General features: G+C 45.5%; 1 protein-coding gene and 1 long non-coding RNA gene across 2 annotated transcripts in view; one reads left to right on the forward strand and one right to left on the reverse strand.

Annotated features, from left to right (window-relative positions):
- Positions 1 to 18,846, forward strand: part of BMP3 (bone morphogenetic protein 3) — a 37,001-nt gene extending 18,155 nt beyond the window's left edge. The window contains exons 2-4 of the mRNA XM_083398493.1: positions 2,640 to 3,550; positions 15,757 to 16,607; positions 16,710 to 18,846. Of these exons, the coding sequence (XP_083254619.1) occupies positions 2,640 to 3,550; positions 15,757 to 15,948 (1,103 nt within the window). The 3' untranslated portion in view covers positions 15,949 to 16,607; positions 16,710 to 18,846. The remainder of the gene's footprint in view (positions 1 to 2,639; positions 3,551 to 15,756; positions 16,608 to 16,709) is intronic.
- Positions 1 to 25,043, reverse strand: part of LOC310657775 — a 144,477-nt gene that overhangs the window by 25,064 nt on the left and 94,370 nt on the right. The gene's annotated exons all lie outside the window — the stretch shown is intronic.

The raw sequence follows: 25,043 nt of genomic DNA on the forward strand, positions 1-25,043 counted from the left end.
CGTGAGAGTGCCCAAAATGGCAGGAGGAGGAAATGAACAGGAGTTGGCAGCGATGGAGTAAGGAACACACTTGTGATAAGTTATTTGCCTTTAGCTTACTGCTTCAAATAAAAATCTAAAGAAATCCAATATCGAGGATCATCCTACAGCCGTGTTGATTCTTCCAATATGGTTCTGGCCATTAAATGTACTTAGAAGTTTTGTTGCAATCCAGCAGCATAAATTTTGTTAATTAAAACAAAAAAAAATTATGGGCTTGATTTATATCTACTGCATCCTGAAGACCCAAGGCAGGTGTGTGTGTGTGTCTTTGCATGCACAAAATTTCCAGTTAAAAACAGTCAAGATCCAGTAAAGCAAAAAACATTACAGTTTCCTGGCTTTAAAATCATCCTGAAACAATACCTTCCCCCAGGAACCTGTGGCCCTCCTGATGTTGCTGGACCACAACTCCCATCATTCCTGATCATCGACCATGTTGGTTGAGGCTGATGGGAGTTGTAGTCCAACAACAAATGGGGGCTGTAGCACTTTGCCTAACTTTGCCCTCACTGCTGCTACAACGTAGCACCTCCATCTTTTTCTATTTTTACCAGGGCCATGCTAACCAATCAAAGAGGTTGATATGATAGCCACGTTCAAATATACAAAAGGATGTCATATAGAGGAGGGAGAAAGGTTGTTTTCTGCTGCTCCAGAGAAGCGGACACGGAGCAATGGATCCAAACTACAAGAAAGAAGATTCCACCTAAACATTAGGAAGAACTTCCTGACAGTAAGAGCTGTTCGATAGTGGAATTTGCTGCCAAGGAGTGTGGTGGAGTCTCCTTCTTTGGAGGTCTTTAAGCAGAGGCTTGACAACCATATGTCAGGAGTGCTCTGATGGTGTTTCCTGCTTGGCAGGGGGTTGGACTCGATGGCCCTTGTGGTCTCTTCCAACTCTATGATTCTATGATTCTAGGTTGTAACTGAATGAAAAATGCAGCTCTGGGCCCTGTTTTTGAAATCAAGGGATGCTTTGAAAAGAAGAAGCAAACACACCCCATGCCCCAGTCTTAAATAGTAACTTGGGGTGTTAAATCCCATTAGATGAGACCGACAAGCAAGTGTACCTGGGTTTGCTGCTTCGGCCTGGAACTTGTCAGTTGTGTGATCGCTGCTAATGCGGGGCTGAAAGCAGAAGAGAGTTATTTTTAATCCAGTTTGCTTTCCAGTCTGTGCAGGCATTACATTAGAGCTACAAAATGGGAAATGTAAAAAAAGCAATTTGAGCATCGCTTGTGAGCGCAGCCTTCATCTTGTGGTTTGGCTTCTGGGTCATGCTTTCTACTTGGGCCGCTGTCCATGATTTAAAAGATGATGATTAGCAAACTGTGTATCTGCTGCATGAAAAAATTATTTCCCCCACTTCTCTTCCAGAGTTATAGGCATGTGTTCCTTTCTGCCTTTTCTAAATCAAAGCTAGTGTAACATCACAGCATCTGTGGTGACAGCATCCGAGAACCAGCTTGCAGGAGTTTCCCTAACAGTTGCTAGCTGAAAATGCAGGAAAACAGTGACATCTATTGATGAAGAGCAGCAAGTTTTTAAAACATCGAGAAACCTGCTTTGGGTATCTTCAGTGGAATGGCTTTAAAACTAGAATGTGACCCTCTTGTTTGAGTTTCACTTCATCATTTTTCCACAACGTGCTCTGAACAGAACTGGAGAATACAATCCCGTCTTCTGGCCTTTTCCATCTGGTTTAAATTCCACATGGAGTTGAGCAATTGCCATGGCACCAACGATGCAAATGGCTCTTAGGTAGAGAGGACCATTTTGCTACTAACCTACACCTGAAATATGCTAAAATCCTAAAAGGGTGAGATCACTGACCAAGCTATCTAGGGATGAGAGTCTTCACTCTGTTTGCTTTTTGTATTATGTTGGAGAATGTACAATTCTATTCATTTATTTACTTAAAGCGCTTTGATTCTGCTCCTCAGTCAAAAAAGAAAAAGAAAAAGGTTTCCAGGGCAGGATGTCTTTAAAATATCAGTGATGATGCAGTATAGCAGTAATAATACAGTCTCTGTCCTCAGGCTTACATTCTGAAGACACAACCCAAGAGGAAAAGGGTTGGGGAGGGAGGAGGAAAAGGCAAGCTCGGGTTTGTTAGTTATTAAATTCCCACCTCTGTATTTAACATTTTCCTTTTCGTTCCAAGAAAGTAGCAAAGCAATATCTGGCGTGTCCTTCCCATCTTATCTTATCAGCTGTCTTATCTTTAAAAGACATCTGAAGGCAGCCCTGTTTAGGGAAGTTTTTAATATTTAATGCTGTATTGTTTTAACACTCGATTGGGAGCCGCCCAGAGTGGCTGGGGAAACTCAGCCAGATGGGCAGGGTATAAATAAATTATTATTATTATTATTATTATTATTATTATTATTATTAATGAAAATGCATCCTTGCCAATTGATCAGATGAAGTCTCCTGTTTTATCTATAGAATAAGATGAATCAGTTGAAGGAAATGAATGAATATCTGTTGCAATTAAAAAAGAAATTTTGTGTTAAACTGACTTGTATAATAGTCACAGGCAGATTGCCTGACCTTCTCTATCCTCACACAAATGTTGTTGTTTTTTCTTCTCCTAGGGATCCCTGGCAGCAAAGAAGTTAGGGTTTTTAACCTGACCTCCCTCACGAAGTCTGAAAACATCTTGTCTGCTCTGTTGCATTACTACGTTGGGGATCTCCAGAACAGTAGCAATAACTGCCCTCATATCAAGGGCTGCTCTCGCCATGGGCACAGGAAGCCTGACATGCAGATCAGCCTCTCGCTGTTGAGTTTTCCTCCAACGGGAAACCAAACCCGGACCCTGGGGCATTACTCCATCAACGTCTCCACTGCTTTTCGGGACGTCCTTTCTTGGCAGTGGAAGAACATCACTCAAGTCTTGAGCAAGGCAAAGCAAAACAATGACCTGCTCCTTGGAGTCAAAATGGCCGCCGTCGGCCGGCACACCTGGAAGAACATGCACCCCAGCTACGAGCCGTACATTCTTGTTTACGCGAATGACTCTGCGATTTCGGAGCCTGAGAGTGTCGTCTCCAGCTTGCAAGGGCACTGGAGCCCACTTCCAGCCAGCTTCCCCAAATTAGACAGCCATTTGAAACGCGGGCTGGGGGAACGGCGGCAAAAGCGCTCCGCCAGCGTCTTGCTGCCTCTGCAGAACAACGAGCTCCCGGGCGCCGAGTATCAGTACAGCGAAGACGAAGGTTGGGAGGAGAGGAAGCACTACAAAACGCTGCAGCCCCGGCTGGCGGAGAGGGCAAAGAACAAGAAGAAGCAGAGGAAGAACAACCACCAGAAAAGCCAGACGCTGCAGTTCGATGAGCAGACTCTGAAAAAGGCAAGGAGGAAGCAGTGGAACGAGCCGAGATACTGCACACGGCGCTACCTCAAAGTGGATTTTGCAGATATTGGCTGGAGCGAATGGATTATTTCCCCTAAATCTTTTGATGCTTATTATTGCTCAGGTGAATGCCAGTTCCCGATTCCAAAGGTACAGTATTTCTCTCTCTCTCTATATATATTTGTTTAGTCGTTTAGTCGTGTCCGACTCTTCGTGACCCCATGGACCAGAGCACGCCAGGCACTCCTGTCTTCCACTGCCTCCTGCAGTTTTGGTCAAACTCATGCTGGTAGCTTCGAGAGCACTGTCCAACCATCTCGTCCTCTGTCATCCCCTTCTCCTTGTGCCCTCCATCTTTCCCAACATCAGGGTCTTTCCCAGGGAGTCTTCTCATGAGGTGGCCAAAGTATTGGAGCCTCAGCTTCAGGATCTGTCCTTCCAGTGAGCACTCAGGGCTGCCCCCCCTCTCTATATATTAAATCTTGCTTTATCTCTACACAGTGCGGAAAAACGCAGCCCCATCCTTTTAACAAACTGCACGTGGCTTTCTTAAAAGTGTCAATAAAATCCAGCTTGATTGTTATTAAACCATAGTATGCAGTAAGTGGGCTTTCTCTCTCTCTCTCTCTCTCTCTCTCTCTCTCTCTCTCTCTCTTTTCCCTAATGGCTAAGTAAGAATCCAGAACTGATTTACACAAAGGTATAAAAATAAAGTTACAGGGGAGAATTACAGCAGGCTTTTTTTTACAGAATTCAAATATGCTATAAATTGCTTATTGGGTAATAATAATGTGCGAACTCGTGACTGCCTGGTTAATCATCCCTAATATCCCCTGCATGCCCGTTTCTAAAAAAATAATAATAAAATACAACCGTGTTTAGTGCTTTATAAAAGTTGCAGCCCATTTCTAAAAATCAGTGTGCTGGAAAATAAGTGCTTTGGTTGGGGAGAAGGATGCACTAAACCATGAGGTTCCACTAGGGTGGAGAAGAAATCACGCCATTGGCATGGGATGTTTCAGCTACCATCTGGATTCCATGGGTGGCTGCCATGGCGCAGGTACCTGTGGGAAACTCACACCGAGGACCTGAGCACAGATACACACTTCCCTCCTGTGGTTTCCAGGAACTGGTATTCAGAACCATTACAGTCTAGGACTGTAACTAGCAGTGACTGATAGCTATCTCCTCCTCCATGAATTTGTCTGTTCATCTTTTCAAGCCACCCAAGTTGTTGGCCCTCACTGCTCCTGTGGAACAGAGTTCCATAGTTTAACTATTGTTGTTGTTGTTGTTAACATTTATATACTGCTCTTCATCAAAAGATCTCAGTGTGGTTCACAAGATAAAAGCACAAATAAATTATTGTTGTTAATTAGATTTATATACTATGCATAATTTTAAGGATGTGGGTGGCGCTGTGGGTTAAACCACAGAGCCTAGGTAGGGCTTGCCCATTAGAAGGTCAGCGGTTCGGATCTCCACAACAGAGTGAGCTCCCATTGCTCTGCCCCAGCTCCTGCCAACCTAGCAGTTCAAAAGCACATCAAAGTGCAAGTAGATAAATAGGTACCGCTCTGGTGGGAAGGTAAATGGCGTTTCCGTGTGCTGCTCTGGTTCTTCAGAAATGGCTTAGTCATGCTGGCCACATGACCCGGAAGTTGTACGCCAGCTCCCTCAGCCAATAAAGCAAGATGAGCGCCGCAACCCCAGAGTCGGTCATGACTGGACCTAATGGTCAGGGGTCCCTTTACCTTTTTTACTATGCATAATATGAAGAAATACTTACTTTCACCTGTCCTGAATCTTTCAACATTCTGTTTCAGTTTCGTTGGGTTTCCACAAGTTCTAGTGAGAGAGGGAGAAAAATCTTTGTCCTCTTTTTCCATGTCGTTGTTATTACTGGCGCTCTCCCGAAGTTCAGACCTATCTTGTAGTGGCTCATCCAGGCATCCTAACCCCCTTTTGCTGCATGCCTCTTTCCACAAAACCTATGCTAGGAGAATGGCAGCCAGGCAGGCCAGCGTGGAGAGCTTCAGAAGCAGCAACCTAATCTTTTAACTGAAGGGACGTCTTCACCCCCATTGCTCAGCCCAGACACTGAGGTCCTCCTCTGAGGGTCTTCTGCTGGTTTCAGGGAAGTTACAGAGAACCAGGCAGAGGGCCTTCTTGGTAGTGGCACGCTCCCTGTGGAACGCCCTCCCTTCAGATGTCAAAGGAGATAAAGAACTACAGTGGTACCTCCGGTTATGAATGGGATCTGTTCCGGAGGCCAGGCTGTATCCCGGAAATTCCGTAACTGGAGGACTGCTTCTGCGTACACATGTGACACCGCAGAGCGCTTCTGCTCACGTGCGAGTGACAAACCCACTTCCGGGTTTGCTGCGTTCACAACCCGAAAGTTTCATTATCCAAAGGTAACTTAACCCGAGGGTCCACTGTACATAACTTTTGGAAGACATCTGAAGGCAGCTCTGTATTGGGGAGTTTTTAATGTTTGATGCTTTATTATGTTTCACATGTTCAATGAGCCACCCAGAGTGGCTGGGGAAACCCAGCCAGATGGGTGAGGTATAAATATTATTATTATTATTATTATTATTATTATTATTATTATTATTATTATTACTATTATCAACTCTTGGGTGCCCCTGGCCATGTTGGCCCTATCATTAAGAAGAGTTTGGATTTGATATCCCGCTTTATCACTCCCCTAAGGAGTCTCAAAGCGGCTCACATTCTCCTTTCCCTTCCTCCCCCACAACAAACACTCTGTGAGGTGAGTGAGGCTGAGAGACTTCAGAGAAGTGTGACTGGCCCAAGGTCACCCAGCAGCTGCATGTGGAGGAGTGGAGACGTGAACCCGGTTCACCAGATTGCAAGACTACCACTCTTAACCACTACACCACACTGGCTCTCAATTAGGCAGAATGAGTTGACCGACTCAGGCAGCTGATGTTGGGGAGCAGCAACAAGGTTCTGGAGGGCAAAGTGCTTGACCCTGTGGCCCTCAAGTGCATTGAATGTTGAAGTTGCCAATGTTGAAGTAAGATTCAGTTGCCTATTTCATCGGTTCCTGTGCCTGGAACGGTGTGTGCAGATGGCTGCCTTTGGTTTGGGAAGGAATTCTCCTCTGTGGATGATGCTGTATGGCAATGGTGTGTTTTTATTTTAATTTTTAATTTTAATTTATTTTAATTTATCTGACCAATAATAGGCCTTTATTTTTTGTTATTCCTCCAACATTTGACCTTTCACAAAGCCCTTAAGGCTGCTTACAATTTGAAGCAACACCCCAAGAATCCCGCATATAAAGCCACACACAAAATTGCAAAAAAACAACATCAGTGACAACTACATTTAAGCAGAAGAACAGCAAACGAAAGTCATGTTAGAGTCCCCTAAAGACTCGTGAAACAAAAGATGTTGTCATTTCCCCATATAATGTTTCAAAGGATTGTTTCTGGTAGACCTCTTCCTTTCAAGGGAACTAGAGGAAAGCAACGTGGTGCATCCACTGGGTTGAAAATAAATAAGACTGATTCTGGTCAGTCCTGGATGGGGCCTAGAGATGTGCAGTAGGGGCAAGGGCATTTAGAGACATTAAATGCAGTTTGCATTTGGTTTGCTCTCTGAAGTGCAGCCATCCTGTGAAATTTGCACTTCTCTGAATTTTGCAATGCAATGCCAGTCTTCTCATAGAACTGTACAGTTGGAGGGGGACCCTGAGGATTATCTAATCCAACCCTCTGCAATGGAAGAATACGCAGCTCTCCCATACAGGGATCGAACCTGCAACCTTGGCATTATCAGCGCCATGCTCTAACCAACTGAGCCACTCATTGGGCAATGAGGACTTTTCCTTCACATTTCTGCAAAGTGATTATCCCTTATCTAATGCACCTTTGTGCGATATTTTCCCTGACATAATGCACCTTTATATGTCACTTTCATTAATATATGCATTTACACCCACCTTAATATGTGCTTTTTAATACATTGGTACCTCGGGTTACCCGGGGACGCGGGTGGCGCTGTGGGTTAAACCACAAAGCCTAGGACTTGCAATCAGAAGGTCAGCAGTTCGAATCCCCGCGACGGGGTGAGCTCCCGTTGCTCGGTCCCTGCTCCTGTCCACCTAGCAGTTCGAAAGCAACTCAAAGTGCAAGTAGATAAATAGGTACCGGTGGGAAGGTAAACAGTGTTTGCGTGCACTGCTGTGGTTTGCCAGAAGCGGCTTAGTCATGCTGGCCACATGACCCGGAAGCTGTACCCTGGCTCCCTCGGCCAGTAAAGCGAGATGAGCGGCGCAACCCCAGAGTCGTCCGTGACTGGACCTAATGGTCAGGGGTCCCTTTACCTTTACCTTACCTCGGGTTAAGTACTTAATTTGTTCCGGAGGTCCATTCTTAACCTGAAACTGTTCTTAACCTGAAGCACCACTTTAGCTCATGGGGCCTCCTGCTGCCGCCGCACCGCCAGAGCACGATTTCTGTTCTCCTCCTGAAGCAGAGTTCTTAACCCAAGGTACTATTTCTGGGTTAGCGGAGTCTGTAACATGAAGCGTATGTAACCTGAAGCGTCTGTAACCCGAGGTACCACTGTACACATTACTTGGCTGGAGAGCTGCATCTCAAAATTCAGAGAAGCACAAACCGGGGAAGGATCATTGTGTTTTGGTTTGCTTATTTTTTTCACAAGACGGCTCACCATCTTAAGTGCAAGTTCAGCCGGTTTGCCTTTAAATGTGAACTGCACCAAATTCTTCCTCCCTTCCTATGGACTAATGGTGTGACTTGATACAAGGCAGCTTCCTCTGCTCCTTTGTAACTACTCACACTTCTTCCTTTTCCCCTTCCTTGCGGTGCTTCCATTAACCCCCTCTCGCTCGGGTAGGCATCCTGGATATCCAGATGCAGACCAGCTGGGAGCTGGGGGAGATAATAAAACCGGAGAGGTGGAGAGGGGAAATCCATGTGGATTTGAATCATTACCACTCTGTCTGTCTTAACAGCCCTACTTTCATCTAGCTTCCCAAAAACATGTCCGTAGGTGTCTGAGGACACTCATCATTTTATTTTATTTTACACTTCATGTGTTTTCTACAGGAAACACCTGCGCAACACTCAAGGTGGCTGTTGTGCAAAGTCTTGAGCTGCTCTAATGCAGAGACAAATATATGCGCCGAAAAGTACTGCAGGCAGAGGACTGGGCGTTCCAACAGTCCCACACATAAAGAATTGCTACTCAGAGGGAAAGCTAGGACGAAAAATTGCTTCTGAAAAGGAATTCCTCTTTCTTATCTACTATGTAGCTCAGGGGTGATGGAGAACCTCAAGCCCAGGAGGCAAATGTGGGGGGCGGTGGCAGGCCTCTCTAGATGGCTCTTGGGAATCCCTACAGGTCACACCCTCCTGGAGTGATTTTGCCTGCGTGGAATGTGTCATTGACCTGTGACAATGCTTCTTGTTTGCATGGATGGAAGGTTTGGGTGTGTGCAGCAACCCTCTTTCACAACATCAGGGTCTTTTCCAGGGAGTCTTCTCTTCTCATAAGGTGGCCACAGTATTGGAGCCTCAGCTTCAGGATCTGTCCTTCCAGTGAGCACCCAGGGCTGATTCCCTTCAGAATGGATAGGTTACCCTCCAACATTTCTCCAATGAAAACAGGGACACCCTTTTTTGACAACAACAATTTTATTATATATTCACTCAGCCCATCTGACTGGGTTGCCCCAGCCACTCTGGGCGGCTTCCAACGTATATAAGAACATAATAAAACATTTAGAAACTTCCCCATACAGGGCTGCCTCCAGTTGTCTTCTAAAGGTTGTATAGTTACTTATCTCCTTGACTCAGAGGGTCACATAATTCCATACCCTCCAACATTTCTCCAATGAAAATAGGGGTGTCCTAAGGAAAAGCAGAACATTCTTAGATCAAATCAGAAACTGGGTAAGCTTCTGTAAATCTGGGGCTGTCCCTGGAGAATTTGCTGATCTCCAATTTGGGGAGCAGAGGCTGCTGTTGTAGCTGCTCTGACTCTGGGGTCTGCAGGAGGTTTAGATACCAAGAGCCTTCAGAATAGACCTATGCCTATTTATTTAATTATTTTACTAGTTGCAGCTATTTATTCAAAATATTTTTGTCCTACCTTTCCCATATAATGTTCAAGGTGGCAAACAGGCTTGTTTCTTTAGCTAATAAACATATTAGTCCTGTCTTGCAAATAAAATTGTCAGATGTTACCAGTCCATGAGTGTTTTCACCAGCCCATCTGTCTGAACTCACAGCATTAGTTACCTGTATTGACAGTCATAAAAAGGTGGTGGGTGGAAGACTTACTATTTATTTACAAAATGTTCCCTAATTGCTCACTGACAATCATGCAAGCCACTATTTACAAGCCTGCATTGGTCAGTTTTGTTGCTGCTGCCACTGTTGCTACTGTTTTTGCTTTGTGGGCCAACGTACACATAACATTATTAACACTTTTTGAAAAGAATGCTTAAATTGCCCACTTTTGTTTTGAAGAGAAAGCAGCAGTGCCCCCAATACAGATGGGAGCCCCACATCATTTTTTTGTTTGTTTTGTAAATCACACACACACATGCCACAGAGATAGATGCTATTATTTTCCCCTGACTTTGGCCAGTCACCCCAGTCTTATCTGCCTCGCAGGGTTGTTTATAAGAATAAAATGATGGGGAAGAATATATGTTGTGAGTTTTTATTGCTGTAAACTGCAATTTTTTATTATATAGTGGAACCTCAGATGTACCATTGTCCTTACAAACGCTTCGGGTAACGAGCTTCACTAACCTGGAAGTAGATGTTCCTGGTTGCGAATTTTGCCCTGGGATGCAAGCAGAAGTCATGCGGCGGCAGTGGGAAGCCCCATTAGCGAAAGCATGCCTCATGTTAAGAACAGTTTCAGGTTAAGAACGGATCTCCAGAACGAATTAAGTTCGTAACCAGAGGTCCCACTGTATAGCAATATAGGCAATCCTTGTTTTGTGCAGGGGGTTACGTTCTGGGTCTCCATGTGTCAGTTCTGGCGGGGCCTGTGTAAAATGTTCTGTCTCACCCAGTTCCACCCTTTTAGGGACTTTTAATGACGTTTAGTGATTTTTAATGATGTTTTAGTACTTTTAGTGATGTTTTAATGACGGGTGGTGCTTTGGATTAAACCACAGAGCCTAGGGCTTGTCGATCAGAAGATCGGCGGTTCAAATCCCTGCGACGGGGTGAACTCCCGTTGCTCGGTCCCTGCTCCTGCCAACCTAGCAGTTTGAAAGCACGTCAAAGTGCAAGTAGATAAATAGGTGGGAAAGTAAATGGTGTTTCCGTGTGCTGCTCTGGTTCACCAGAAGCGGCTTAGTCATGCTGGCCACATGACCCGGAAGCTGTATGCCAGCTCCCTCGGCCAATAAAGCGAGATGAGCAGCGCAACCCCAGAGTCGGTGATGACTGGACCTAATGGTCAGGGGTCCCTTTCCCTTTCCCTTTAATGACATTTTCAGGTCACTTCTGGGTTTGGCATCATGCGATCAAGTGTCAATTGGATGCACGTAAATATGCCATTGCCTGTGCACAAATATTTTTGCAATTAATAATGTAGTGCCATCTTGAACACTTTGAAGGAAATATATGCTACCAATGTGCCAAATGGATGGATAAGCAATCTGACTCTAACAGCAAGAAGAAGGCACGAAACTCAACTCTCTCTGGGCCGGCTGATGCTTATAGCTCCCAAAGAACCTTTTGGATAGCTGAGCCCACTTCCAGGGTCAGAGTGCAGCTGAGGAGAAGAGCAGCTCAGGAGAGAAGCTTCAGGCAAGCAGAAGGATTCCCTTCTCCTCGCTCAGACACGTGATCAGAGCAGTTTTGTGTCTAAACACATAGAACTGCAGCTGTCACATCTAGTATGACCCTGTGGGTCAGTTTACACGATGGGTAGCCCATGTGATGCTTTGAACGACAACTCTCATTGGTCCCAGGCAGCAAGACAAATTGCTAGGGATGATGGGAATTGTAGTTCAGCAAACTCTGGGGCGGTAGGACACCATATTGGCAGGCTCTGTTTCCCAGTTCTGGAGAACCAAATGGTGGCACTTATACTGCACTGTATTGCTTCAAGTGCTGCACTGTACGTTCATATAAAAACTGCACATAGGAAATGAACAGCTGGGGCAGGGGAGAATCCTCCTTGACATGCTATTTTACTATAGCCTGAAGACCAGGAAAAACTTTACAGCTTGATTCTGTTGAATGTCTAGGCTGGCTCTGAGTAACAAGAGGTTCATTCATATTTCTTAGTGCAGTGCCTGGAAGGGAAAACCAAGAGTTTTAAATTTAAACTGAAAACCGCATCCAAGCAAGGCTCTGCGTCAACCGGAGAGTAGTTGCTCTCATACCACAACCGTGCAGGAAGGGTACCGCAGGCCAGCAAACATCTTTATTGCTATTTTGTGCATAAAACCACAAAAGCAGAACAATAAACTCACAACCCCTTTCAGAAACTGCAATTGACTTTGGAGAAGCCTAACCTCCCAGCGTTCCTAATAAAACAGACTCGACATCAGCAGAGCACCTGTTTCCAATTCCTTTTAGCTCATAAGATACAATGGATATTTCATGGATCCCTAATGCAACCTTTTGTTCCTGGCATTCGGTGAGAGCAAAAGGACCTTAGAAAATTCCTGCGGACGCCTAGGGATAGCATAAGAGCCTTCATTTCTCTGTCCTAATTCATATGCCTGCAGTAAAATAGTCTTCTCCTGTTTTCTGACTTCATTTTGTACATACTCTAAAGATGTGGGAACTCTAGAAATGTTTCTGGAAAAGAAATCCAGACAATGAGCTTGAAGGTCTCCTCCTCTTCCCTGCCCCACTCCACCCCACATTTTATGGATTACATCCTTTAACAGGAACACTGGGGGCTGGGGGAGGAACATAAGACAGAGAACAATATATTGTAAATTATTCTTGCATAAGATATTGACTGGCTCAAACAGCAGTGCATTGAGGAACCCCCTTTTCCCATTTTGGGGTGTTAATAGATGCAACAGAGATCTCTTTATAAACTGCTACACCTTCCATTTCAGCAAATCGTCCATGGAAAGGGAGAGAGGTCTGCTGGCATTATGTTCCATTTTGGAGAGGAATTTAAAGATTACCGGGAGGGAAATTGCATCTTGCACTGAAATTAAAAACACATCTTACCCGCTTGCTCTTGAAAGGAGTGAGAGGCCAAATCCAACGAAGTGCATGTGCAGCAGCCAGAGATAGCCGTGCATAGCGTGATAAGGGGAGCTGGATTAGCTGTTGGATGGGGAAGGGGCAGAGAGGGGACAGAATACAGTCCCCACTTTCCTCCCAAAGAGCTGGCTCATATTCCAGCTTTGCTGCTTTCTGGGCTACAAACATGCAGTCCAGGTAACTGGAGTCAGCTGGGGGAACATGTTGTTGTTGATTAGTCGTTTAGTTGTGTCTGACTCTTCGTGACCCCATGGACCAGAGCACGCCAGGCACTCCTGTCTTCCACTGCCTCCCACAGTTTGGTCAAACTCATGCTGGTAGCTTCAAGAACACAGTCCAACCATCTCGTGCTTTGTTGTCCCCTTCTCCTTGCGCCCTCCATCTTTCCCAACATCAGGGTCTTTTCCAAGGAGTCTTCCCTTCTCATGAGGTGGCCAAAGTATTGGAGTCTCAGCTTCAGGATCTGTCCTTCCAGTGAGCACTCAGGGCTGATTTCCTTCAGAATGGATCAGTTTAATCTTCTTGCAGTCCATGGGACTCTCAAGAGTCTCCTCCAGCATCCTTCTCCTTGTGCCCTCAATCTTTCCCAACATCAGGGTCTTTTCCAGGGAGTCTTCTCTTCTCATGAGGTGGCCAAAGCACTGGAGCCTCAGCTTCAGGTTCTGTCCTTCCAGTGAGCACTCAGGGCTGATTTCCTTAAGAATGGATACGTTTGATCTCCTTGCAGTCCATGGGACTCTCAAGAGTCTCCTCCAGCACCATAATTCAAAAGCAATAATTTTTCGGCGACCAGTCTTCTTTGTGGTCCAGCTCTCACTTCCATACATCACTTCCGGGAAAACCATATGGGCACCATCAACTTGTACGCATGTTCCCACATCCAGTTAGGAAACCTGGTTTTGCATAGGCATGGCCGCTAATGTGCATATTCGCCAATATTCACTTTGTTGCTACTTATAATTGCAGAAAACTATCTTAACAGATCAAGGTGGAAACATTTTTCTGCCCGATGGGCACATTTCCTTCTAGGCAGACTTCACAGGAGGGGTGGTTGGCGCATGCCAGCAGTGGGTGAGGCCCAGTGGTGGAGAATGGGGGGGGGGACAGAGACAGTTGCCCTGAGCACAAAATTCCTAGGGGTGCAAAATTTCAACACCCAGCGCTGCCTCAAAATAGCTCTGCACCTCTGTCCGTGGGCTCCATCGAAAATGGCTTCTCTGTGTGAACCAGGAAGTGATCTCTCCAAACAATGGAACGGCTTCTCTTTTCTTTTCTCTGCAGCTATGATCTTCTGGGTGACACAGACGGTGTTAGGCTGTTGAGTGCGCATGCGTACTCCATCCATTTCCCTCCCTCTGCTTGGCCCTGGGCGCTGGCAGCCCACACTAGGCCACTGGTGGGTCAGAGGCAAGAGAGGGCAGAGAATTACATGTGAATTTTACCTTTTTACAGTACGCTACTATCTAGGGACACAGGTGGTGCTGTGGGTTAAACCACAGAGCCTAGGACTTGTCGATCAGAAGGTCAGCGGTTCCAATCCCTGTGACGGGGTGAGCTCCCATTGATCGGTCCCAGCTCCTGCCAACCTAGCAGTTCAAAAGCATGTCAGTGCAAGTAGATAAATAGGTACCGCTCTGGCGGGAAGGTAAACGGTGTTTCCGTGCACTGCTCTGGTTCGCCAGAAGCGGCTTAGCCCTGCTGGCCACATGACCCAGAAGCTGTCTGCGGACAAACGCCGGCTCCCTCGGCCCATAGAGCGAGATGAGTGCCGCAACCCCAGAGTCGGTCATGACTGGACCTAATGGTCAGGGGTCCCTTTACCTTTACCTTTTTAGTATCTACCCAGAACTCACACACCTCTCTCCATCCTCCAGGAAACCAAAAAGTATTATCAGAGCTGGAGGACACATTACAACCAGACAGAAACACTGGGCAGGTGCAATGTTGGGCTGGTGAGAGGTGTGACCTGGTGGACGAGGGTTTGTGACCTGAGGAGAGTCCAAAGGGTCAAACAGAGAGAGCCACATTCAGCTCCTGTCCTTTTATAGACAATACAGAGCAAGTCAAGTATAAACTGGGCAGCCTCCGTTTATTACATCATGAGCTCTTAAGAGGAAGGATGGCATGCAGCGGTTTGTGAATTTTATTTGATAAGTGATATCCTACATACAAAAGGTGGCATTTTGACATGCAAACGGTTCGTTAATGGCATTTGATAAGCAATATCCAACACGGCAGCTGTTTCAAGCCCTGGGTCACCAAGCACTTGCTCTATGAGAGCTGGTTTTCAGATCAGTTAAGGAAGGTGTACAGTGCCCAATAAGATGGCTTGATTGATGTTCCCCCCCCCCCCACTTACATAAACTGTAATGCGCAGAATTAATTAGTAATGCTAACCTATGTGCAGGGGGCATACAGTAGCCTGAGGAACTCATTGAGCTCCGTAAACATAAACACATACAGGACTGGGAGCTGTAAGCTTTCCAAGTCACTTTATCTCCAATCAACCTGAAATAATGCCAAACCAAACTGAGATATTAGAACATACAGTGATATATATATATATCACTGTATATATATATATATATATATATATATATATATATATATATCACTGTATATATATATATAATCTCCTTATTTTCAGTGGCGTAGCGTGGGGGGTGCAGGGGGGGCCGCCCGCACCGGGTGCAACATCTGGGGGTTAGGGTTAGGGGGCACAAATCCACGGGTTAGGGGGCGCAAATTACTTGCCTTGCCCCGGGTGCTGACAACCCACGCTACGCCACTGCTTATTTTCAAAGGAAAACGAAGGTGGCTAACAAACCCATGTATCCTAACAACCCTGAAATACGGAGCGATCCCTGTTCAAACCGAAAGGGCAAAATATTCATGCCAGAACCCCAACAACAAATTCCAAAACAGCAATGAAAGCTAAAGCATCGGAATAAACCATCGTTCTTTCAGGGAAGCCTTGGCGATTAAACCTGGTATAAAAGCACTGCAGATCTGTTCATGGTGGTGCTGTTGTAAAGGATCAGTTAAACATTGTGTGTTTCCAGCCCAGTTAACTGCTGTTCTTCTTCTCTTCTGCAGGCCTTGAAGCCCTCCAACCACGCAACTATCCAAAGCATTGTGAGAGCTGTGGGTGTGGTCTCTGGGATTCCAGAGCCTTGCTGCGTCCCAGACAAGATGTCGTCTCTCAGCATCTTATTCTTCGATGAAAACAAGAATGTGGTACTCAAAGTCTACCCAAACATGACAGTGGAATCCTGCGCCTGCAGATAACACCCTCCCCTGCAAGCCAAGAAGCCTTATCTTAAAAAAACACAACACTTCCTGCGTTGACTTTGTTGCTTAAGAGTTCTCCCCACCTGACCCCGTTTTGCACTGCCAATGCATTTCATTCTCCAAAGATTTTTAAACAAGTATGAATGAAAAGATGTGCAGGAGCCAAGAAGGAACACACCATAGGTTGCCACAATGTGGAAGGACTAGACTGTAACTGTCTTACTGTGAGAATATGGTGGTGGGGGAATGGAAAGCTTGGCACCAGTAAAGCAAGCAACAAACCTTGCTCTTGCAAGCTAGGCATGGGGGGGGGGGAATGAAATCTGCAAAGAACTCGTCAAGATGATATGAAGATTGGCAGGAAGACCATTTCGTATATCTCTGTACAAAGCTTTGTAAATGGTTCATCAAAACTGCTGGTTTTTTCAATCCACTCTTTTAGAATCTAGTGGTGAAGGAGATTTAAGATATATGTTATGCGTCTGAAGCAAAGCTTTCTGCCTTAGGTTACAGGAGAACTTCCCAAAGTGCTGAACAACACAATCGGTTCTGACATATGCAAAGAACCTAAGAAAATCCAGTGCAAGGTGTTTGTTTCCCTGTTGTGGCATGCCAGAAGGGCTCTGTGTTTGTGCGTGCCTCTACCGAAAAATACGGTATATAGTAAAACAACTTTGATCCAAAAGGAAAAGAATCCCACTGGAAAATGATAGTGTGAGCATTCTGTGGTGTAGCTACTTATAATGCGTTTTTGCTAGACCGGGGCTTACTTCCGCAGAGTAATGGAAACCTTTATGTTGCAAGCAAAAAAATATTCTTCTCTTTGCATATCTACTAGAGATCAATATGCACAGGCAGTAAATCCGCCAAAATCCTACTCATTGACCTAGTGCTGGTCTTTGCAGGAAAGTGGTGAATGTGGAAGAGAAAAGTAGGGGACTCCCAAGAGGTTGCTATGGCCCTCCAGATGTTGCTGTACAACCCCCACCACCCCTGGCCATTGGCCATGCTTGTTGGGGCTGATGGGAGTTGGAGGTCAGCAACATTTGGAGGGCCAAAGGTCTCCTACACCTTCCATGTGCAGTGGGCAGCTCCTTGCGCTGGCACTTAAGCCCTGTCAGGTGTGATTTAAACATGATCGTGTGTGTGCATTTTTCAGCTTCCTGGTGAGAGGTTCCACGTGCTCAGTAACATGTATGAACCTGATCACTAGCACTCATGTATGCAATTTCAGCCTGCTAGAATCGTGTGCTCGTAAGGAATGGCTACTTGGCATGCTAATGTCATGTGCACAGGTGCCTGCAAGCCGGTTGAAATAAGAATGGAAGGAGAACCGTGCTGGATCAGGCCAAGGGGTCAGTGAGAGGCTGATGGGGAAATCTCTAGCAGGACCTGTTCTGTCCACCTGCAATTCCCAAGCAGGCAGCAGACAAAATCCCTAATGCCCAGAGCCCTGCCTGGGTCATCCTTCCCACCCCCCAAAATGTGTTGCGTCACATTTAGAGCATCCCTCACTGTTGAGGAACGGAGTACTGTTCCTCCCCAAAACAGCACTGGCGCAAGGAGAGCTTGAGTTCACCAAAGCCAATGATCAAGCTGATACAAACTCGTATGGCAGGTTCCAATTACAGCAAAACCACATTTCCTTATGGGGATCATGAGAAGCTGCAAACATTTGGGCAAAAAAAAAGGTTGCATCCCATAACAGAAGATTTACTCATGGCTGCAACGAATTCCTGGATCTTGCACTTTTGAATTTTCTGCCCTGCCTACTCCCTCCCTGCTAGCAATGGCTTTCTCACGTAATTCTTGATCAAGCTGTCCCTGCGCTGGTGCTACGTATGAAATCATGAAAGCTCAGCGACGTCCACTTTCATAGCCTTAGAGCAATACTGTGCAGACGTATCTAGTGTAGCACGAGGCCGCTAAACTGCATATCCATGAGCTCAGCTTTATTCAGTGGAACCAAAGACTAAGCAGAGGCTGAGTCATTAGCCCATGACCTTCTGGAATTATAAACTATCCAGCCTGCAATCATGTATCATGGCTAGGCAATCGGATTAGCAGGCAAACAATGCATAGGTTGAGAGTTATTTGGTCTCATGCTTGCAGATGAAAATTGGGGAGTAGCATCTGCTTTTATCAGAGGAAGTTGGTGCTGAATGCAATGCGTGCAGATGTGTGCGCTTTGACCACACTACCTGGAAAGGCCAGCGCTTGGGATGGACTTTGACATATGATTGCTATGCATCTCGCAGAAGATACGAAGTGCCTTCCAGTCTCTGCCAATAAAACACTGTGCATCTTTCTTGTATTCAAGCAAAGCTCTAGAGCTCGGAATGGAGTGGAAAGCTTTCATTTCCAGCTCACTAGAGTTATATTGCAGCTTCAAAGGGTCGGTTCCTCTTGCTGGGGAGCTGGCAATATTAAGCTATCTCCTTTCCCATTATTTTTTTTAAATTAAAATAAGACTTTGTACATTTTTATTTTTATTTTGCTTAGGAATTGTAATGCTTGTACAGTTGGCGTCAGTAAAGTTAAAAGGAAAAAAAAATAACCCCAGAGGATATTTGTATATAGAAAGAAGCTTCTATTCATGCCTTTAATTTATTTTATGTTTGTTGCCTTCCTGTGTGTTAATTAATTTCCACTTTTTAGTACTCTCAAAAACATTGGTTTTTGCGTTAATTTTACAAAATTATGTATCTATGATTAGAGGAGCTGCATGCCATTGAAACCAAATTTATGGGATGGAGGCACACTGAGAAGGGACACTTTTCACTACTGATGTATAAGCTTGCCTGACTTGTATTTGTTTTCTCCTTCAGTAATAGGAATTTTTCACTGCAAACTACTATGTACAAGTAAAAAAAAAAATTTTTTTTTTAATGTGAATCTTCATTCTCTCTCTTGATTTTTAATATCACTTTGCACAGAATAGTTTAAAACAGGATACACGCTCCCTCCTTGTTTTGTAAAGGATGACAAACAGGTTTTAAATAAATGAATGGGCTTTCAGTTTGGAAGAAGTTCCTTTAAAAAACACACACACAAAAAACCCCAAATTGTCACTCGCTGTAGTTAAGGTAAGGTAAAGGGACCCCTGACCATTAGGTCCAGTCGTGGCCAACTCTGGGGTTGTGGTGCTCATCTCGCTTTATTAGCAGAGGGAGCTGGCGTACAGCTTCCGGGTCATGTGGCCAGCATGACTAAGCCGCTTCTGGCGAACTAGAGCAGCGCACGGAAACGCCATTTGCCTTCCCGCTGGAACGGTACCTATTCATCTACTTGCACTTTGACATGCTTTCGAACTGCTAGGTTGGCAGGAGCAGGGACCGAGCAACGGGAGCTCACCCCGTCGCGGGGATTCGAACCACTGACCTTCTGATCGGCAAGTCCTAGGCTCTGTGGTTTAGACCACAGCGCAGGAAATAGAGTTGATGTCAGTTGAACGATACAAGTCACGACCTACCAAGCCAAACACCCCACTACTGTAACCCAACAAGCACTTGATGCTCTTATTAAGGGCCATAGCTCAGGGTTAAGACACCTGTTTTGCATGCAGAAGGTCGCAAGATCGATCCCTGGTATCTTCAGATAGCACTGGGAGTGTCCCATGTCCGAAACCCTGTAAAATTGCTGGCGGGTGCCATAGACAATACTGATCTAGATGGACTCGGGTAGTTTTGTATGTTCCTACCACTCTCCACACAGAATTTCTGCAGTTCCAGGCAACAAAAATCCCCATAAGATTGGGCATGTATCATAGTAAGTCAAAGGCTAGCCAGCACTGCAATAGGCAGAGACTTGGGTTGACGGTAGTGAATTGCAGAAATGTGGCAAAAACCTATACTTAGAAGAAGTCTTCCCCAATGTGGCCAGTGCTAGCGACTCATTGTTGACAGCCAGAAGCTGCTAAATTGCCCATTGGGTTGAATGCAATGGGTGTTGCTCTGTTGATGGAAGGCATCTGTTAACAGAGTGCAGCAGGAGGCAATTATAAGTAAATTTCCCACCCCCTACTGCCTGCAAATCCAAAATCTGAACTGAATAAAAATGAGAAAGAGAGAAGACCCAATTGCGATAGATTCGCCCACCCACATTCTAGCTGAAGTTAAGAAATATTTCATTTTGGTGTGTTAGGAATGTAGGGGGCCTGTAATAGTGAAGTTCCTCTGTGTGGATGGGATGCTACTCTGGAGAACAAAAGGACTGAGACTGGTTTTGATGAGCTAAAAAATGTTAGGGTTTTAAACCGGATACAGCCTTTTCTGGGTTGGTTGAGCAACTAACCAAATTTTAATGGGAATGGGAATTAGGTTGTGACCAGAAAGGATTGGTTTATGAGAAGCGGATTCTTTGCACACCACATCACCATAAAAGAGAATGATAAGATGGCAAAGAAAAGCGCAACTTTTTCATAAAACAGCTTTTGAAAAATCCCCATGTGGTGAAGGAAGGGGCAAGAGAAGTCTTTTATCTAAACTTTCCAGAGATCAAAGTTCTCTTTTCTTTTCCATTTTTCAATGCACATTGCAGGTTTCCGCCCCCGGAAAAGATGTTAGGTAAGACCTGGGTAAAACTTCAAAGCCAAATTTAAAAAAAAGGTGGCATGTTGAAAAGAGGCAATTCAGGTGGAAAAGCGTTGGTGATATTTATGTGCATGTATTCATTTATACAGAAGTAAAATACATGTTGTTTGCTCTCTGAGCTATTGCGAGGAGGGCATTAAAGCACTTGGAAGATTAAAAAAAAAAAGCTTTTAATGCAAAGTTCTGTAGGAATACTACACCTGGATCAGACTGAAAGCCCATCAAGTCAATTGTTCTGTGGCCAGCCAGATGTTCAGATGTTCAGTACCAGATTACCAAATAGGAAGAGTAGGTCTATGGGCCCCATGCCTTATAGGGCCCCTGTGACAGAGGATCAAAAGACTTGATCTTGAAAGACAATTACAAAAGCGTATTTGGAGATAATTTGCAAGCCTCCCCCCACCCCCAGGTTTCGACTGCCTAAAGGACTCCGCGGGTTTAATCTGACACTACACACCTGGCCAGATCCAGGTGGGAGGCAGCTGACTGCAAAGACCAGCCTGGCAACACAGTGGCAGGCAGTAATAGCCACAATCAAATCCAAGTTAGGAGCATAGGCACCAACTCCTAGGGGCCAAATTCCCTTTGTTGTTGTTGTTGTTGTTGTTGTTGTTTAGTCGTTTAGTTGTGTCCGACTCTTCGTGACCCCATAGACCAGAGCACACCAGGCACTTCTGTCTTCCACTGCCTCCCGCAGTTTGGTCAAACTCATGCTGGTAGCTTCGAGAACACTGTCCAACCATCTCGTCCTCTGTCGTTCCCTTCTCCTTGCGCCCTCCATCTTTCCCAACATCAGGGTCTTTTCCAGGGAGTCTTCTCTTCTCATGAGGTGGCCAAAGTCTTGGAGCCTCAGCTTCAGGATCTGTCCTTCCAGTGAGCACTCAGGGCTGATTTCCTTCAGAATGGAGAGGTTTGATCTTCTTGCAGTCCATGGGACTCTCAAGAGTCTCCTCCAGCACCATAATTCAAAAGCATCAATTCTTCGGCGATCAGCCTTCTTTATGGTCCAGCTCTCACTTCCATACATCACTACTGGGAAAACCATAGCTTTAACTATACGGACCTTTGACTATACTGTCCCTTTGGCACCCCCCAAAAAAAATATTTGAGGGGGGCCACCAAAGTAAATGGGCAATGCCCAAATATTTTATTCAAGTTGGCACCCCTGGTTAGGAGCGAGTGCCATAGTTTAATTGTGCCCTATGTGGAAAAGTACTGCTTTATATCTGTCCTGTATTTTCCAACACTCAGTTGTCCACGAGTTCAGGCATTGGGAGGGAGGGAGGAAAACTTTATCCACTTGGTGCATGAATAATTCTATGTCCTTCTATCATGTTGCCTCTTCCTTGCCTTTTCTCTGAACTAAGATGTCCCAAATGCTGCAACCTTTCTTCATAGTTGTTCCATCTCCGTGATGAATTTGGTTGCCCTTTCCTTAACCTCTCCCAATATCCTTTTTGAGGTGGCATGCTGGGGGGGAAATTGCATTAAACTAGTGGGCATGGCAAACCTTGCCAGGTTGCCTGGGTCCTGGCAGCTGCCCAAGGGTGCCATTGGCCTTGGGGATATAATTAGTGAAGTGACGAGTGATTAAGTGGCACAGCTTCCCACACCCACATTTTCAACCCATGCCGGCACCTTCTTTGTAACAGCAACAGCAAAAAGGCCCTAACTCTGGAAGCTGTGTGCTCCCCGCAGCGGCTTTTGCCTGGAGTTGCAGGCAATAACAAGACCAAGAAAATGTCACTTGACTTTAGAGAAACACGGAGCAGATGTCTAGCCTTTAAAGAGCAGGATTGCATTTTGTCACCTTATAAAAGAATATAGGCTAGTAAATGGGCTTCGGGACCTCTCCATGGGTTTTCTAGATGCTTTGGTCTCTGCATCTGGCAATTGAAGATGGGACCACGGCTACACCAGTGGGTTTTGCATTTACTGCCTGCATTCAGTTGGCAAAGCAATTAGCCCTTTTGCTGCAAAGCCAGCATCTGAATTACCCTCAAAATTTCCTGCGCAAAACTACTTTCCATCTGCCTGGTGTTTTCACCACCGGGAACAAGTTACACCTGCGCTCCATATTGGCTTTCAACCCACTTCCAAATGCAATACTAGGTGTTACTTTTGGACTGTAAAGAGCACTGTTATAGAACCCAACCGATCATCTCCTTTGTTCTCCTTAACCAAGAGGAAAACCCTTGTGGATAAGCTATTTCCAGTTAGGAATCTGGCTTATTGTAGAAGAAGAAGAAGAAGAAGAAGAAGAAGAAGAAGAAGAAGAAGAAGAAGATATCTCCAAATAATTGTTTCTCGAAATAAATGTCTTCCATCGTTGTGGGTTAAACCACAGAGCCTAGGTGTTGCCGATCAGAAGGTTGGCGGTTCAAATCCCCACGACAGGGTGAGCTCCCATTGCTTGGTCCCTGCTCCTGCCAACCTAGCAGTTCAAAAGCATGTCAAAGTGCAAGTAGATAAATAGGTACCGCTCTGGCAGGAAGGTAAACGGTGTTTCCGTGTGCTGCTCTGGTTCGCCTGAAGCGGCTTAGTCATGTTGGCCACATGACCCGGAAGCCGTACACCGGCTCCCTCGGCCAGTAAAGCAAGATCAGTTTTGCAACTCCAGAGTCGGTCACGACTGGACCTAATGGTCAGGGGTCCCTTTACCTTTACCTTTAAAGACGCCACTGATGTCAATACATCTTCATTGCAATGCCAATGCAGTGAAGCCCGCATTCTGGCCAGCCAAGAAGAAGGGTGTTGGAAAACACAAACAGAGCATGTTGAAGGTGCCGTGTAATAGATTTATTTGTGCACACAATGCATTTTACAGCCGGTTTAAAAAGGACGAAGGCATTTCTCTCCCTGTGTGTACATACCAGCAGCACTCTTGTGTAATAAAACCATCATATACTTTCTCGTTTAAAAAATAGGCATATATGAAAACTGGGCATATATACAAATAAACTGGAAAAAAACAACCCATCTATTTTCTCTTTTTAAAAAAAGTTTTACAGCCTTTACATTTTTGATACCTTCTAGAAACGGGGCACAAAAATATAGATGATGTGCACTAAAGAAGATACAGATCTTGGAGACACCGCACAGTCTTTGGTATTACTAACTGGTACCTGCAAGCACTTGAGTGTTTTCTATAGGATCAGGGATGAGTCACCAGGTTCCCCCCCACACACTACAAGGACTACAACCCCCATTATCCTTGAGCACTGGCTGTGCTAACCAGGGCTGATGGGAGTTGTGGTTCAATAACAGCCAAAGGCCCAATACATTTTCCATCTCTGCCTTGAATCCTGACAAGACAGAAGTACTGTTTCTGGGGGACAGGAGGCAGGTGGGTGTGGAGGACTCCCTGGTCCTGAATGGGGTAACTGTGCCCCTGAAGGACCAGGTGCGCAGCCTGGGAGTCATTTTGGACTCGCAGCTTTCCATGGAGGTGCAGGTCAATTCTGTGTCCAGGGCAGCTGTTTACCAGCTCCATCTGGTACGCAGGCTGAGACCCTACCTGCCCATTGACTGTCTTGCCAGAGTGGTGCATGCTCAAGTTGTCTCCCGCTTGGACTACTGCAATGCGCTCTATGTGGGGCTACCTTTGAAGCTGACCTGGAAACTACAACTAATCCAGAATGTGGCAGCCAGACTGGTTATAGGGAACGGCCGCTGAGACCACATAACACCGGTCTTGAAAGATCTACATTGGCTCCCAGTATGTTTCCGAGCACAATTCAAAGTGTTGGTGCTGACCTTTAAAGCCCTAAACGGCCTTGGTCCAGTATACCTGAAGGAGCGTCTCCACCCCCATTGTTCAGCCCGGACACTGAGGTCCAGCGCTGAGGGCCTTCTGGCGGTTCCCTCACTGTGAGAAGCAATGCTACAGGGAACCAGGCAGAGGGCCTTCTCAGTAGTGGCACCCGGCCTGTGGAACACCCTCCCACCAGATGTCAAAGGCAAAAACAACTACCAGACTTTTAGGAGACATCTGAAGGCAGCCCTGTTTAGGGAAGCTTTTAATATCTGAAGGACTATTGTATTTTAATATTTTGTTGGAAGCCGTCCGCAGTGGCTGGAGAAACCCAGCCAGATGGGCGGGATATACATAAATCACCATTATTATTATTATTATTATTATTATTATTATTATTATTATTATTACTATTACTATCTGCAGCTGCCTTATGTGGAGACGGACCACCTCGCCCAGGAAAGTCTCCTTTGCCTGGCAGCATCTCCCCCAAATCCCAGGCACAAATCTTCCCCAGCCTTGCCAGGAGCCCTCTTTTAATTGCTGGGCCTTGAATGTGTGAATTATATGATCTGACAACGATCCCAGCGGCGCCTTTTCCGCTGCTCACGGTCCTGCTGTGTTGCACCAATTTCTTCAACAAATAATGTTATTGGCAGCCGCTGCTCCTAAGATTCAAAAGCAAGTGGGACCTTTGATTTGTGCCGACTTCCCCCAAGTTCATTATCGCACCAGGTGCTCAAATG

This window comes from Podarcis tiliguerta (genome assembly GCF_965153285.1).
Source record: "Podarcis tiliguerta genome assembly, chromosome: 9".
Lineage (NCBI taxonomy): Eukaryota > Metazoa > Chordata > Lepidosauria > Squamata > Lacertidae > Podarcis > Podarcis tiliguerta.